The 17,543-nt window shown below is 42.2% G+C and overlaps 2 protein-coding genes across 3 annotated transcripts in view; both read left to right on the top strand.

Moving 5' to 3' along the window:
• The window catches only part of STIMATE (STIM activating enhancer), a 67,539-nt gene extending 62,192 nt beyond the window's left edge, over window positions 1-5,347 (top strand). For both annotated transcript variants that reach the window (XM_084839784.1, XM_084839785.1), the window contains exon 8: window positions 153-5,347. In XM_084839784.1, coding sequence (XP_084695910.1) covers window positions 153-269 — 117 coding nt within the window. In that variant the 3' untranslated portion in view covers window positions 270-5,347. The remainder of the gene's footprint in view (window positions 1-152) is intronic.
• Window positions 5,348-8,611: 3,264 nt separating this feature from the next.
• On the top strand, window positions 8,612-17,271 carry MUSTN1 (musculoskeletal, embryonic nuclear protein 1). The gene is made up of 3 exons (XM_084839786.1): window positions 8,612-8,681; window positions 14,613-14,733; window positions 16,797-17,271. The coding sequence occupies exons 1-3, from the start codon at window positions 8,673-8,675 to the stop codon at window positions 16,901-16,903; spliced, it is 237 nt and encodes a 78-aa protein (XP_084695912.1). The 5' UTR covers window positions 8,612-8,672; the 3' UTR covers window positions 16,904-17,271.
• Window positions 17,272-17,543: the final 272 nt, after the last annotated feature.

The raw sequence follows: 17,543 nt of genomic DNA, 5'->3' as shown, positions 1-17,543 counted from the left end.
AGTGAAGGAGAAGGCTAAAAGTTACTTTGAGACCTAAACGGTCATGCATTCTACTACTTTACCTATCCAGTCTTCCTCATTTTTTAAAAAAGATTTGTGAGTTTGAATATATGGGTTGAGTTCTGCCTATTCACATATCATTTTGTCTATAGATCCTAATTTCAGCAGATGATGAAATGGAGGAATCAGATGGTGAAGAGGATCTTCGGAGACTGACTAATTTAAAAACTTTTAAGAAAAAGAAACATCGGTTTGGTCTGCCTGTATGACAGATTTGGTGGCCTGTACATTTGCAGGTTTATGACAGAACTGTCCACGTTCAGTGGATTTTGACTTGGCAATCGTATCCTTGTTGCCTCAAAACAGTGACAAGCAAATGGAACACAGACAGTTGGAAAAGCTACCTGTTCAGCTGCACTATGGAAACACTGACCAAATATGCAAGAGTATCTTACCATGTGTGGAAAAATTGTTGTCACCAAGGTGATCTGGATATGACTAGGCCATAGAACATCATTGTTTCAGCTATGGTTCCTGAATGATATTCTGAAAGAGATACCAGGATTAATAAAAATTTAATCAGTATGTTTTATTACTAAAAACTGGCTTTTTCAGCATATTCCTAGAGCAGAATAGTTTTATGTTACAAATGGTGACTTAATATTCTTATGTAAGTTTACTACTTAAGGGTACCTTTGGAATTAATAGGCTGAACAAAGTTTTTTCCCCCAAAATCTCCTCTAACCTGTTTGAACTTTTATATTTAAGTTATATTTTCATATTGGACTATTTAAGGATTCTCTTTGTCAAAGAAAATTATGCTGTTATTTTTGATGTGTGCTTAAAAAGGTCAGACTTGCAGCAAGAATTATTTTTCATCGTCTCTGTCACATAAAGGAGAGTAATGTGGAGACAAAGGGAAACGATGGCCGAGCGGCTACTAGATCTAAATAGCCGTTCTGCTGGAGTGCTGCACAAGCCTGATTGAACCAGAAGGTGGTTGAGCGGCAGCAGCATTTGGTGGATTATACTACTGGTCATTTCTGCGACATGGGTACTATTTGTGTATACATGGCTCTGTGCACTTTAGCATAAAAGCAACAAATATTTACAATGGTTTCTTCTATATGTCAACTGAACGTTTAAGAGACTGTAATAATATTGGCTTCTTAAGCACTTGAAAGTCTTCTGATCCCACATCTCAACTATTCCAAAGCTGAAGCAACATTCCTTTTTAAAAACAAAAAACCTTGTCTTGAAAAGATAGATTAGCACAGTTTGGCCCTTCATGTCACCAATATTATGTGGGGAAGGGCCGTAGCTCAGTGGTATAGCACTTGTTTTGCATGCAGAAGGTTCCAGGTTCAATCCCCGGCATCTCCAGGTCGGGCTGGAAAAACTCCTGCCTGAAAGCCTGGAAAGCTGCTGCCAGTCAGTGTCAACAATACTGGGCTAGATGGACCCAGGGCCTGACTCAGTATAAGGCAGATTCCTACGTAACTACGAATGATGTTGTAACTGCAGCTGTTCCTCCTAAGAGCATTTTTGCCTATCCTTGATAAGATTCAATTGACTACTCTAAGTGCACTAATCCCTACTGTTGATTCCTCAACTCCCTAAAAAAACACACAACGCCTCTCTCATTTTAGCTGGGAGGGAACAGAGGTATAGCATAGTACGATGAATATATTCATCCATTAATGTTAAGGTGGTTGCAGCTTTTTTGTCTGCTCTCCTGTGGTTGCTGAAAATATGTCTGACAATGGAATACTTGCATACCTGATTTCATCAACCATGGCTTAGCTACTATTTGGCAGTTTTCCATGCTCATTTAAATCTTCTGATATAACTAACAGCAAAAGTGATTTCGGAGAGAAAAAATGCAAACCTGTAACTTACAGTATCTGAATATCAGACTGTATTTCAAGCCTTAAAACGCTTTCACTGGCAAGAGCTCAAAACTTTTCAAAGGTGTTTTTTTTTTCTTTCAGTTTTTATATGTGTAGTCAGCCTTAAATGTGGCAAGCTACACAGATTGCTAGTTTTGCAGGGGGATCATTGGATCTTAGGGGAGAGAGTACATTGCTCCATTGCTGCTTTTTTTGCTATTTTAAAAGCTGTAGTTCTGAGGTAAGCAGTGTCCTCTTCACTTACCTGGTTGCCCATAAGAGGCGTTTTATTGGACCATGCATTTCAGAGCTGCATAGTGGACATTGTTGTCCTGCACTGCAACATACTTGCAATACATTGTTACTTGTTGATGTTCAGGTTAAAAACAAAGGGAAACCAATGTTTATCTTAACTATAAAACTAGATAAAGCCTCTATTTTGAGGTAGGGAAATGTCCTTGATCAATGTTGCCTCCTAACTTATTAGTTTTTATATTTTTACTGTATATTTCTAATTCTATGAATTACTGTCCCATCAAGCTTCGTACCCTAAGGCAGGTTCTGTCATACCTATGTGAAATTCCTATCGTGCAGGCTGGCAGATACAATTTGTCAATTCAAGGAGATGCTTAACAACATATGTTTAGTTGTATAGTAGGACTAAGAATTGAAAAACTTACTTTGCTTTGAGGCAGTGAAACAAATGGGGAAGAACACTGCTATATACCATTTCTCTCTTCATTCTAATAACACCTGACTAAATCCAGCAGCTTAACTCCATTTCTTCCTGTGGCCTCAGTTATGTAAAATGTCTGTTTTAAACAATGTTGGGATGGGGGATTCTTAAAAAACAAACAAATCAGACCCAAAGCCTTAATTGTATTTGAATAGTCACACATTAAATAGACCTCAGATTTACCATTGTTATTGATAGCACCAGGCATCACAGAGCAGCTTGATGAAAAGTTTTAAAGAAGGAAGGAAGATACTGTATTTTGCTTCCCCCACCCCCAGATTGTTCTGTACCGTAAGGGCATGTGTATTGCACTTCATATGCATTATAACAGCATGACAAAATAAAGCACTACTGTCCAGAGACATCATTTAAAATGCTCAGGTGTCAATAAGTGCACGTAGTCCCTATTTAAGAATAAGAATTGCATTAGTGGATTACGCCAAGGTCCATCTAATCTAGCATTCAGTGGGCAGCCTCTAGGGTGTTAAGCAGGCCATAACATTGACAGCCTTCTCCTGTTAAGTCCTCAGTATCTGGTATTTAAAAATCTACTATTCTATACAGGGATGTTCTATGTAGCTATCAGCTGTTGATAGACTGATTATCAATAAACTTGTCTAAGTCTTGCTTAAAGCTGTCTAAGCTAAGTGGCCATCACCATATCTTGTGGTACTGAATTCCATTAGTTGAGCACTGTGTGAAGAAGTTGAAGAATGGGTTGAATATAGATGTTGCTCTGAGTACTTCTGTAAAGTAAATCATTTGATTTGTTTTATTGCACTTTGCCCCTTTCCAAAAACTTGTGGGGGGGGGGGGATACAGTTTAGCTGAAATTGAACAAATGGCTCTGCTTTGCTTCTTAGAATTAAAAAAAATCGGGGGGAAAATACCTAGTGTTTCATTTTGTCTTGCAGTTAAATGGATGTGAATGTATTACATATTCTTCAGTGACTAGGTTCACATGATCACAGAGGGTGAATAAGCCATACTGGCTTATTTTCCCTCCCCGTGTGTGCCAGTCGCGAGCCGCCTAATCCTCTCCGGGTGCAGGTTGTCATGACATCCAAACCCGGTGAGGGTGGATGGTTGGGGTGGTTTACAAACTACCCTGAACTTCACAACAGCCCATGCCTGGTGAGGGTAATTATGCTAATTATGGAGATCACAACCGGCACACTCAAGGATCACGCTCAATAAGCCACAGTGGCTTATTTTCCCTCTGTGATTGTGCAAACTCGCCCAGTGAGTTATGACAATTTTACGATGACAAAGAAAGTAGAGAAGATGTTGAGCTCACTTTATCACTCAAGATCTCATCGCAATGAAGTGTGCTTTAGTCTGTGCTTTAAAAAGAAAAGGTTGCTAATCTGATTCTAATGTGACTGTGACTCATTTCTTTCTGCGCTTAAAATGTATAGTACAGTGTGGAATTTGATAGTGACTAATGGTTTCCCCTTGCCAAATGGAGGGGATAGAGATGAAATAGACCAGGATTTGCGTCATTGGCTATTCATGATATCAGATGCCCAACATCGTTATTTTGGAAATCCTGTAGTCGTTATGCAGTCTTCATTTCCTATGTATTAATGTCTCCCTGACTATCTTTACTGAAATGTTATATATTAATGTTGCTGATAAACCATGTTATAAGCTTCTCTTCAGGGAAAAGACCTCATACTTGTTGAATGGTGAATCAAACGACAACAATGCAAAGTTTTCTTTAGGCATTCCCTCACAAGCATGTGCTTGGGTTTCTAACTATGCTTTGGCAGAAGGAAAGGGTTCGGGTCAGGGCGCAGGGATGTTCAGCCTTAAAATCTCCTATCTGAAAGCCGGGCATCTGTGCCCATTGTGCTTGCTAAATGCAGATCTGCAGCTTCCAATACAAAAGTAATGGTGATGGTGAAAACACAAAAATCTAGCCACATCAGATCATAGGAGATGAGATTACTGTGGTTTTACAAAGGAAAACTGCAGTCAGTATCTATTTTTAAAGGGATACTCCTTGGGTTGGGTCCAGATTTGCTCCTCCATGAACAAAAGAGTTCCTGTAGAGGGAAACTGAGATCTAGCTCACCACTGGCAGAAAGTGTTGATGTTCACCAATTCCACCATCCCCCTGCAGCCCCCAGTGTCACTTCCCTTTCTTTTCCAGAGAGTCTCCTAATCCTCTAGAGCAGCTTTTTAGGGGGCATGAAGCTCCAGAAAGGAAAAATCAGTGAAAATTGCCACCCCACCCCTTCTTCCAGTGTGAGTGGAACTTTGCTGAGCACAAGCCTGGATCCAACCCTTTGTAATTAGGATGTGCTTTTGGTATTCAAAATGAAGATGAAAGTCTGCCCTGTGAGGTTAAAAAATATGAACCATGTTGCCCTCTTGATCATACTTAACAGATGGTATTTCATTAAAATGGAAAGGATATGTGTTGTACCTAAGTAATGGTTTACAATAAAGTTTTGGCTTAATATAACTTTGTCGCTACTTGTCTTCAACTCATTGCCTGTGTATTCACGTTATTTAGGATAGGTTTAACTGGTAGCAGACATTGCAAAATGGTTGAATCTGTAGAAATCTAGGGAAGGACTACAGCACTATCAAATTTTATATGTAAGTGGAAAATTGCCAAGGAAATCCAACGCAGTCACATTTGACTTCTAAAGAAGTAACCTCTCTAAAATTGAGGAGATTGGTACAAAGGAAATTTTGGCTTTGTCAAAAGCCTGTTGAAAGTCCACATGCTTGTTGATACTCTCAAAGAACTCTAAAGGTGAGACACCATGTTGATTCTTCAGCAAGACTTGTCCTTCTATATGTTTGATAATTTTATCTTTAATACTTTAAAGCCAACCACCCTATAATTTCCTGGATTCCGCCCTGGATCCCTTTTTAAAATTTGGTATTACATTGGTTACTTTCCAATCCTCTGGTAGAGAGGCTAATCTTAGGGACACATTGCATATCTTGATGGAAGATCAGCAATTTTGCATTCGATTTTAAGAACTCTTGGATGGACCTGGTGATTTCAATTTGTCAATAAAGTCTAGAATTTCATTTTACCACTGTTTGCCTCAGTTTTTCAGGACTCCCTTCTTGTAAATCAGTTCAGACATGGGTATCTGCCATACATCTTCTGCAGTGAAGAGAGATCCAAAGAATTCATTCAGCCTCTCTAACCTTCCTTTAATAATTCCTTTAATATTCCTTTAGCTCTTTTGTCATCCAAAAATCCGACCAGCTCCCTAGCAGTTTTCCTTGTTCTGATGTATTTAAAGAATGTTTTATTGTTGGTCTTCATGTTTTTAATATATGCTCTTCAAAATCCTTTTTTCAGTCTCTTACTTTCTGCTTGCTTTTCTTTTGTGCAAGATTATTTTCCTTTCTGTTCACCTTGTTTGGGCAAAACTTCCATTTTCTAAAGGAAGCTGCCTTTTCTCTTATAGCTTCTTTGGCACTGCTTATAACTATCCTGGTGACTTCTTGGACTTGATGATACCTTTCCAGACGCTGGTATACTGAGCCTTCTATTATTGTGGTTGTCAGTAATCCCCAAGAGCTATGAAGAGATTTGACCCTTTTGACTTTTACTTTCAACTTCCCTTTTACCAGTCCCTTTATTTTAGAGAAGCTGATTCTTTTGAAGTGAAATGTGACAAGTGTTGGACTGTCTTGGCAACCACCTCCTTATATATAAATTAAATTTGATAGCACTACGATCAGTATTTCTAATTAAAACAAAGCTGTGTGGTTCTCTAAAGACTAACAAATTCTGGCTTAAGTTTTTGTGGACACTGTCCACTTCGGATGTGTGAAGTGTTAGCCTCAAAAACTAAAACAACAACAGCAAACCCCTTTGTCCTTATTCAAGGACAGGAAATAGAGTCAAATCTTGGATGAATTGTACTTCTTCATTGATATCTGTCTTTGAAATTCCTTTGTAAAAGAATGACCACCTTATGGTCAGTAACAAGAGTGTCCTGGGAACTTGAAGTGTTCCCCTACTGGTTTTCGAACATTGCCATTCCTGATGTCAGATCTTAAGTCTGATGTCCAGTCTTAAGGTTAGGGGTATTGCTGAAGGGTAGGGGCAGCCTTACGTTGTTTCCTGTCATATAAGAACAAATTGGACATTTTCTTTTTAGAACTCAAAATAAAGACAAAATTCAACATTGTTACATTGGTATACACAATGGGCTTCATCCAACGGATGAGCAGTTGTCCATCCTCTCTTCCCGCTGCATGCTACCCAAAATCTTCTCTGGAGGTTCCTCCAAAACTCTGGAGCAGATTTTGTAGAGTCATGGAGGGGTTGCAAGTGGAAGGGGAATTTGTTCTGCTGGCCATTTCACCAGATGGACACAATTGGATGTCACCCAACATGTGTCTTATATGTCTTATTTCACCAGCAGCCTTTGAAAAGGATTTTTACAGCCTGAGCTTAAGTAGGTTTATTTGGAAGTGAAGGCTTAACTAGATTATCTCAGCAAGTGCAGATCTGTGTTTTGCTGAGAATAGGAATGTGGAGTGGGGAATTTACAAGAATTACTAGGAAGGGGGTGTTTAATCACTCCACCTCCCAATTCGGCTTGCAACTATTATTTACTCACTTATAACCAACGTTTCAAAATAGAATCTTTACAAGGCAGCTTACAGTACAAACAAAACAATTAAAAAGAACTTCCTAAAGTTCATCAGCAAAACAGTTCTAAAGCAAAAATCGATGAGTTGGGTAGAGACAATAAGGCGTAATTAGAAAAGGCATTGCAGAACAGATGTTTTTATAACATCTTCAAAGGCAGTGAGAGAAGCAATCCTTCTGATTAACAGATCCTAGAGAATTTAAAGCAGCCTTCCCCAACCTGGGTCACTCTAGATCTTTTGGACTACCACCACCCTCAGGCAGCATGGCCAGTAGTCGGATATGATGGGAATTGTAGCTCAAAAGGCAGCCCTATGTAGAGAGCATTGTAGGCGTCCAACCCGGATGTAAGCAGTGCATGAGTAACTGAGGCTATGCTTGCCTTCTCCAAACAGGGTTACTGCTGGTGAACCACCTGAAGCTGGTAAAAGTCATTCCTGGCTACCAATACCACCTGCACATGCAGTGGGGGGAAATCAGTTCTAAAGTGGCCCAAGGGAGGGGTATTTTGCAGAAAACCTTCAACTGATTTTCTCCCCACAGGTGCCCCAACCCCACCACAGCATTAGTATTACGAAGAAAACGGAGAGGTGAGAACTTGTGTTTTCCCTCATGACATCTACTTATTTATTAGGATTATCATTTATTTCTATACCACTTTTGAGAAACCAAGGTGGTTTACAAAGATTTCACAAAATAAAAACCATAGATTTTAAACACAGGAAAACATTAAAAGCAGCCTTAAAAGGCCATAACCATTTTAGAAGCTTAGTTCAGATGTGCAGACCAGTCGCAACTCCAAAGGGAGCACGTTCTAGAGTGTGGGACCAACACAGGAGAAAGCCCTTTGCTGCATGCCTGACAAGTGGGCCTCTGTAAGTGCAGGTGTCTTCAAAAGGGCCTCTCCTGCTGATCTTTGTAACAGAGCAGGTTTATGCCAAGATAGGCAGTCCCTCAGATAGCCCTATCTGATTTTCAATCAGATTCTCTGATGTATGCATAGTATCACAGTCTAACTGGATCATCTGTAACACAAAGCATTGCCCGTTAAAGCTATAAATAGATGCTCAGAGGGTTCCCTTGGAAGAAGAACTTGTTTGAGGAGAGAGGACAAGACTTCCACATAGCTCTCCTGGCCCAGCTGTCTTGTCTTGTCACTTCTGCGGTTCTTCTCACTCCAGTCATGCAGTTTAGTAAATGCTACAGTCTTCAGTCACTGCTAAGAATAAACCTCTCAACAACAAGGCAGTGTCAACCCCAAACACTCCAGAAACTAGATTGGGAAGATGACCCGGCAGAATGACCTCACACAAGAGAGTCTATATAAGTTTAGAGTAAGCGGGCTGCCACAGAGTTTGGATATTAACCAAGGAGAGACTACTAGCTTGGGGTTTGTGCGAGGGCTGCAACCATGTCACAGGTATGAATCTTTTTCTTCTTTATTTACTAGAATCATAACAGCTGCTATTATGTTTATCTGCAGCTCTGGTGGCTTTACAGTCATGGGTTGTGAACTGAAGAAATGACATTTTTCTAAGTATCTTCATTCCCGATTTATCTTTTGTGCTGCACAGCTTTGTGGATATCTTAGGTTCAGCAATAAATACGTATGTAAAAGACTTGAGGCTAATTATCTTAAACTAGAGCAAATTTGGGGGACTAGTAAAAAATGTAGCTTAGCACCCCCTTCTCCCCTGCTTTTTTGTCCAGTATCAGTTAATATACATTTAAGGATATAGTGTTTTAATACACCTTAATTATATCTGATGGAATGCTTTAATGTAGGGTTATGTGCATGTAGAATAGTTCAGTTTCATTTACCAAATGTTAGAAACACTACTAAAAATGTTGTTGCTTCCCTCTGCTTGTGCTACATACTTCTCAGAGTATATTATGTGCCAAATACAATGTAAACATCTTAATGACTAAAGGAGCAAAACATTCTTTTAGCTTCTGACGGAATATATTTTGCTGTTGAGGCAAACATCTTCTAGTATTCAGGTTAACTCTCACTGGATGACCTGCAAAGCCGAATTCCAAAATCCATTTTAGTGTAATACCTCTATTAGGCCAACTCAAAAGTCACCAAAACTGTGCAAGCTTTCAAGATCTCCAGATCTCTACATCAGGCAAGATCTCTACATCAGATATTACAAAAACCAGGCCCTCTTACTATCTTAATAAGGGCTTAGAATGTAACGCTCCCTTGCATGAACATAGAAAGCTTTCGTTATACGGGGCACGTATAAAAACTGTGATTTCCTAAAGGGAATGGTTATGTCACAGCTAGGATGAAATCTTGGAGCAGAATGCACACACACACACACACACACACACACACACACAGTAGCTATTCAGAAGCTGCTTAAAGAAGCTGTGTAGAAGAATTTTGGTTCTGTTTAGTTTCCATTCAAAGTAAATCATTGCTGAAGGCAATACTGGAGCTCTTATAAACAAGCACTCTTCCTGTCACAGTGTCAGATAAACTGTAGGAGAGATTGTTGTGCCTGCAAGCATAGGAATGGATTCTGGCAAAAACCTTGCCCATGACTAAACTTGTCAGTTCAATAACACTGGAAATTATGTGGCTCCCTGGAAGGAGTTGTATTCTACCTACTTAAAACTATCTAAAATCGTTTCTAGGTGGGTGTGCAAGATAAAAACCACACAAGGCGGATACAATTTTAAAAATCCATAAAAACATGTTTCACTAAACTCCATTGAAACTGTGTTTGCCAGTTTAAATAAAACAAACAAACCTTACCCGTAAAAACCAACAGCCCAGACTTGAGGGACGGCCAGTGGGAACAGGTGGGTCTTCAGAGCTTTCCTGAAGACCTGCAAAGAAGGGGCCTAATGAACCCCTGATGGAAGTTTATTCCAGAGGTGCAGGGACACTCTGTTGATGACCTCAGGGTGTGGGCAGGCTGGTACAGGAGAAGGCAGTCCTTCAAATACCTTGGGCCCAAACCTCTTAAGGCTTTAAAGTTTAAAACCAGCACTTTAAATTGGGCTTGGAAATGTACTGGCACGTGGTGCAGCTGGTGCAGTAATGATGTCACATGAGCTGACCACTGGCTCCCACCAATATCTGGGCAGTCTTGATGGCAGCTGATCCGGTGTGTAGTGGCCACTGACTGCTTTGCTAGGTAAATCTAGCATCTTGGGGGAGAAGAGGTAAGCGTGCATTGAGCAGGGGGTTGGACTCGATGGTCTTATAGGCCCCTTCCAACCCTTGTTGTTGTTGAGTCGTTCAGTCGTGTCCGACTCTTCGTGACCCCATGGACCTTAGCACGCCAGGCCTTCCTGTCCTCCGCTCTCTCCCGGAGCGTGCTCAAGTCCATATTCATTGCATCGGTGATGCTATCTAGCCATCTCATCCTCTGCCGTCCCCTTCTCCTTTTGCCTTCAGTCTTTCCCAGCATCAGGGTCTTTTCCAGAGAGTTTTCTCTTCGCATTAGGTGGCCAAAATATTTGAGCTTCAGCTTCCGTATCTGTCCTTCCAATGAGCACTCAGGGTTGATTTCCTTTAGGATGGACTGATTTGACCTCCTTGCAGTCCAGGGGACTCAAAGAGTCTTCTCCAGCACCACAGTTCGAAAGCATCAATTCTTCGGCGCTCAGCCTTCCTTATAGTCCAGCTCTCACAGCCATACATTACTACTGCGAAAACCATAGCTTTGATTAGATGGACCTTTGTCGGCAAGGTGATGTCTCTGCTTCTGACTATGCTGTCTAGGTTTGCCATAGCTTTCCTCCCAAGGAGCAAGCGTCTTTTAATTTCATGGCTACAGTCACCGTCTGCGGTGATCTTGGAGCCCAAGAAAGTAAAATCTGTCACTGCTTCCACTTCTTCCCCTTCCATATGCCAGGAAGTGATGGGGCCAGATGCCATGATCTTCGTTTTTGTAATGTTGAGTTTCAAACCAGCTTTTGCACTCTCCTCTTTCACCCTCAACAAGAGGCTCTTGAGATCCTCTTTGATTTCTGCCATTAGGGTGGTATCATCTGCATATCTGAGGTTGTTGATAATATTCCCAGCAATCTTAATTCCGACCTGTGATTCATCCAACCCGGCGTTTCTCATGATGTACTCTGCATATAAGTTAAATAAGCAGGGTGACAATATGCAGCCTTGTCGTACTCCTTTCCCAATTTTGAACCACTCAGTTGTTCCATGTCTGGTTCTTACTGTTGCTTCTTGACCCTCGTACAGGTTTCTCAGGAGACAGGTAAAGTGGTCTGGTACTCCCATCACTTTAAGAATTTGCTACAGTTTGTTGTGATCCACACAATCAAAGGCTTTAGCATAGTCAATGAAGCAGAAATAGACGTTTTTCTGGAATTCTCTTGCTTTACTATTCTGTAATTCTATGGGCTGGGTCTGCAAGTGACACACTAACTCATGGAACTTGCTTTAAATCATTTGGCTGTTTATATCGGGGTGAGCCATTCCACTTTGCCCATGTAGGCAGGGAGATTTTCTGTGCTAGCACGAACAACCAAAAGTTGGCTGATAAACAGAAAATTACCTTGCCTGTAGTGAGCTGCGGTACAATAATAGTGTGTCAAGTGATAACAATTGGCGTGTGGACTCCTTTTTAAATGGCGTCCAGCTGGCAACTTAAAGTATAGTCTCGGCCTACCATAGTGTGGAATCAACAACTCCCCATACAGTATTCAGACCCTCAATATGACTTCCTTGTTCTGCGCCTACAAAATATCTCAACAGAATGTCTACCCAACGATAACTAACAAGTTATGGAAAAACTAAGCTTTTCATTTTCAGTCTTAATGTTCTTTGGCTGGCTATGTTGTTTTGCTCCCTAGGGGTCTGAAATGTTTTTGTTCCCACAATAAAATGGTAGCAAGCTATTCCCATGCATTCTCTGAATATGTAGAAATGTCCATTGCTACAAATTCTGTTGGTTTGCTAAAGTACTTCAGAATTATTGTAGAGGACATTTAATATAATGTGCACAGGATTATACCTATATGAAGTTGAACACAACAGCCTTATCGTTACCTTAGCACAAAGGTAGCATACTGGACAAAGATTAAATGTTTTGCATTGACACTGAAGAAAATCTCAAAGTGGAGGTGATGAATCACACAACTTAAACAACGGGTATAATGCAGTACTGTTACACACACACACACACACACAGGTGGCATCTCACTGAAATGAAACTACAAATATTTGTACTGGGGCAACTTACAAGTACAGATCTGTTTTCCTTTTATATTAGGTGTTGAGCTGTGAGTAAAACATTGTTTCTAGGCTGCACACAGCTACCTAGAACGGAACATAGGAAGAGTTGTTCCTGCACATTCTCATCTTCATTTATATAGTACCACCAATTTATATATTCCTTTACAGTAACAAAGATCCTTGTCCACCAAGGACTTTAAATTTAAATTCAGGAATGGGCTGCAGGGGAGAGAATATGTGCAACTGCAGTTTTGTACACTCAGGCTTGGTTTCAGTTTGGGATGTTAAATCTTCAAATGTGGCAAGAGGGGTTCCTTGGCATGCTCACACATTGGTGCAAATGCTTAGGGCACTAGAGGCAAATAGCCCTCTTGCTTTTTAGCGTAGAAGAATGGTGAGAAAACAGGGATGTGACAGGTGTGTATACAATGATGTCTGGTGTAGAGAAAGTGGAGAGGGAGAAGTTCTGATACTAGAACCTGGGGTGGGAGATGAAACTGAATGGTGGGAGATTCAGGACAGATAAAAGGAAGTACTTCTTCGCACAGCAAGTAGTTAAATCACCAGGTGCAGCAACGGCCACCAACATGGATAGCTATGAAAGGGGATTAGGCACATTCATTGGGGGGGGGGGGAGGCTATCAATAGCTACTAGTCACTATGGCTATATATTACCTCTGGTATCAGAAGCAGTATGCCTCTCATTACCAGTTGCCGGGGAACATGAGCAGGAAGGTGATACTGCACTTGTGGGCTTCCCGTGGGCACAGTGGTTGGCCACTGGGGACAGAATACTGGACTAGATAGGCGATTGGTCAGATCCAGCATGGCTCTTTTATGTTCTTTCACTTTCAGTGCCCCCTCCAGCTCCTCCTAAGAGGGATTAAATCTTGATCTTTGCTCAGGTTTTGTAAGCATTTGAGAAAACCTGGCTAGATACATAAAGGAATGTGCCAATGATCTCTATTCTTAGAACTTCTGCCTGTTGAACTTTAAGGGCACAGCCCACTGGATTTGCCCCACTGCCCTTTTCTCTCTGGACTCTGTATGCATGAATTATCCAAGACAGGATCCAAAAGGCAAACAAGGTACCAGCCAGGGTGGAGACAGCCTGATCACAGTTGCACCATACTTAACTCCAAATACAAGGAGGCAGATCAGCTCAGCTGCCATCATTCAGTATTTTAGCTTGTGTGTGGCAATGCATAGCTAGTCCCTTTAGGGCAGTACAGGGAGGTGGGTAAACAAATTCAGACATAGACTTGGATGGGTTGAATAATTGGCCACAACTTTATTGGTTCAGCTTGGGAGAGAGTTGGCAGGGGCATAGGGCAGGGATCTGTTAATCGGACTTCCCACCTGCAGTCCGATCCCATCAACCTGGCCCGCCTGCGAGGTGCCTCGTTGTGGGGGGCAGGAGGCGCAGCCCACGGTGTAGACAGTTGAAGTGAGCCCCTCTCTGCCTCCCTGGTGTGTGGCCCTGATTGCAGCCCCATGCTGAGCTGGGTCTTAATGCCACACACACACACACACCAGTCCCTTAAGGGGATACCCTCTTGAAAGGAAAAACGGGGCGCCCAATCCCCTTCCCAGTGTATCCAGCCCAATGCCTTCCATGGTGATGGCAATGCCAAAGCCACCTGGGAGGTCCCACTCTTAACGGTCTCTGGTGGACTAGAGGGAGAGAGGGTTTCCCTCCAGTCCACCAACAAAGCCCTATTCCCGCCAAGCCAATTTAGCCCCGATTGACTCCCTGCCTGCCACGTGGGTGCACACGTGGTGCCACTGCTGTGGCTGAGCTGCTCCTTCCCCACCTCCCCATCGGGACTGCGTGCTGCCACAGCATTGCTCCCCAGTAAGCCGGAAGCTGCATTTTTGTTGGCAAGTCCTTCAGCACAAACATAAGGCCTTCATACCACTGTGTGTGATCCTGCAGCAGCCCTTCTGCCTAATTTCTTGTACATGAGAGATGGTTGCATGACTCCAGTTAATTAACCGTGGCACATATAGCAATCTGGGGGCAAGTGGTCAAGTAATTAGATGGAATCGCTTAATATTTATGGACTGGCCAGTTATGCCTGTTGTGGCTGTGGTCTGACTTTACGGTATCTTGCAGTACAACTTTGTCTGTCTTTTTAGCCAGCTCCCGTGAAAAAGAAACGCCCTCCAGTGAAAGAGGAAGACCTCAAAGGGGCTAAAGGAAAGCTCTCCAGTAACCAGGAAATCAAATCCAAAACTTACCAAGTCATGAAGCAGTGCGGTAAGTGCGTGTCACTATTCTGCTGGGAATATTAATTGTCTTGCAGTGTAGCTTTGAACGGAGAGTTATGAGAATCTGTCTGTGAGTGTGAGCCCTTTAAATAGCAAAATGTCCAGCACCCCATGCTAAGCAGATATGAGGAGCGCCTGTCTTCAACAGATTGTGCGTTTGCTTACAAGGCCAGGTGCTGGTAATGCAAATGTAAATTTGGCATCAACTTGAGGTTTTCTGAGGAGTTAGATGCTTCACCTGGCTGGGGCTCATGGTATAATAACAGGAAACAAAACCATATCTTTTCTATGTCAGTGCTCTGAGCCTTCTGAGATGAAGGCAGTCCTACCCAAAATGCATCTTGTGACATTTTGTTTTGCTTTTGCAACATATTCAGTCAAAAGCTTTATTGAACTTTTTGAATATTTAGGCCTAATAAGATAGTACAAGGGGTAGAATATAAACTGGGTGCTGAGAGCTGCTTGAACTCTCATCTTGAATGGACAATAGGGCGTAATACCATGGAGAAGGTCCACCCTGTTTGGCTAATAGGTTAAAGTAAATTGTTGGGACTCCTGTGGCATGGGACACATGAGGGAAACATAGAACCATAGAATAGTAGAACGATAGAATAGTAGGGTTGGAAGGGGCCTATAAGACCATCGGTCCAACCCCCGTAGTCCAACGGAAGTACAATATCAAAGGGCTGGTTAATCACTTGTACAGAAGCCTCTATGTGCCAGTGTTGGACTTCAGTTCCAACAGCCAATACAGGTATCTGTGTCGGAAAACCACACTTGCCCTACACTCCTGACAAGTTGCCAGCTGCTGCCAGCCACTGGTCCTGAAAACAGCCACATCCATTCCTTGCTAGAGAAAGCAAGCAAAACACAGCATAGACCTTTTTCATACATCGCCTCCTCTGGTGGCGGCGCCTTATCCCTGCCCTTTCCCCTTCCTGTTCCAGGCAAGAAAAGTCCTTAAAAATGTCGTTTGAAATGTTGATAGCGAGTGAGCGAGTAGCTGTCCTCTTGACCATGTACGTGTAGCCTTTAGAAACAAAGAAAAAACCATCCTGCAAGGGTACCGCTTCGCATGCAACTGCATGCTGCTCTTTTCAGAACCCCCCCCCTCTCTTTTCAAATGAGCCACCTGAGCCACTAGGGACATCGCAGAAATCCACAACGGAAGCAAACGAGTTTGGATTTCTATGACTCTGACCCATGGATTCCACAGCAGAACAGCTTCTCCTGAGTTGCATGGATTCCATGGACTTGCAGACTGGGTTTTCCTACTTTCCAGAGTGTTACACAAGTTTAGTCATAGAAAAATATATAAAATTGTTTAAGAAACCAAAAATGCTCATTTCCCCCATAGGCTAAAGCATGAGCATGTGCATTATGGGGGGATTTGCACATTTTCACAAGTGCACATTTGCACAAATGCGAATCTGCACAAACTCGGGAAACTGGAAAAAATCTGATTCTGTCAATGAGCGAACGACGGAACAAAAGGCACCTGACAATCTGGAAAACACAGATGGAATGGATTTCACAAAATCCGTACATCCCTATGAGCAACTGATTGCACATCTTCTCCTTCTCCCTTAACCCCTCCTGCCCTGCAGCCTGCCCCCCGACAAACACACACTGCAAACAGGCTTTTCTTCCTTGGACCGCAGCTCCCATCATCCTTTACCATTGGCCATGGTGGCTGGGGCTAGTGGGAGTTGGAGTCTGACAACATCTGGAGGGTGACAGGGTTCCCCACCCCTTCACTAAGAGGTAACGGTGATATAATTATTTCCTGAGGAAAGGAGCTTTCCAAGACAGACAGGAAGTGTCGTATTTTAGATTAATGTATTTAAAAAAAAATACATCTGTCTGTGAGCTCCAATATCCAGCAGTTCTGTGCACACTGAGCCCCTAGACATGTGATGAACCGTCCCTTTTTAAGTGCATGTTATAGTCATCTCAGTGGGACGTGCATGCGTGTCGTGTTTGCCTTTTCCACAGCTGCCATTGTGTGTGTGAATCATTCTTGCTATTAATTGATCCCTGTTCTTTTCCCAGAGCAAGCTGGCTCAGCTGCACCATCCGTATTCAGCCGAGACCGGACGGGAGGGGAGACGGTCTTTGACAGGCCTAAAGAAGAGCCTCCAAAGAGTGTCTTTGGCTGATGGCCAGGTTCAAGATCTGCGATGAACACTCATGGTCTACTTAGCCCCTTATTTTGCTTTTGCATACACCAGTCTTATTACTGCGCTATTAACTTAATTATTTTAATTATTAATTAAGAAGAAAATTTCCATTGTACAATACTATTTTGTTTTTGTATACATTGTGTGCGGGGGTGGGCGGCGGTTCTTAGCTGCCCTGTGGATGATTCAAGTTTGGCAGTAGTTACGGGGTGCAGGCTGATACAGTAATGACCAATTTTGTTACACGATTCTTCTCTTTAAATTTGTGTTCCAGAACAGTGTCCCAATTCCAATTGTGATTATAATTATGTGGCATAAAACCAATAAAGCGTGGTTGAGTTTGGCTAATCACTTTGTTTTCCCTGGCAGTAAAACAACTGCCCTTATATAACTACTTTCTCACACAACAGATTGGAGGAATTTGTGTTTATGTCCAACAGATTCCCAGCATGAAGATTAGCCTATTTACTGATAATGGAGGGGAGGCACCAAAAATTATTAGTTGCAGCTGCTGGCTAGTTAAAGCCAACTTATATATAGGTGGAACCTCCAGTTCTTCCAGGAGTCAGCATTTCCCTTCTGCTGCCCAGCAGGAAGAGGCTCTTTCAAGGCAGCAATG

The sequence above is a fragment of the Heloderma suspectum genome, chromosome 2, assembly GCF_057233095.1.
Source record: "Heloderma suspectum isolate Gila_16-S chromosome 2, 16-S_ref, whole genome shotgun sequence".
Lineage (NCBI taxonomy): Eukaryota > Metazoa > Chordata > Lepidosauria > Squamata > Helodermatidae > Heloderma > Heloderma suspectum.
This window is presented reverse-complemented; position numbering and strand designations above follow the sequence as displayed.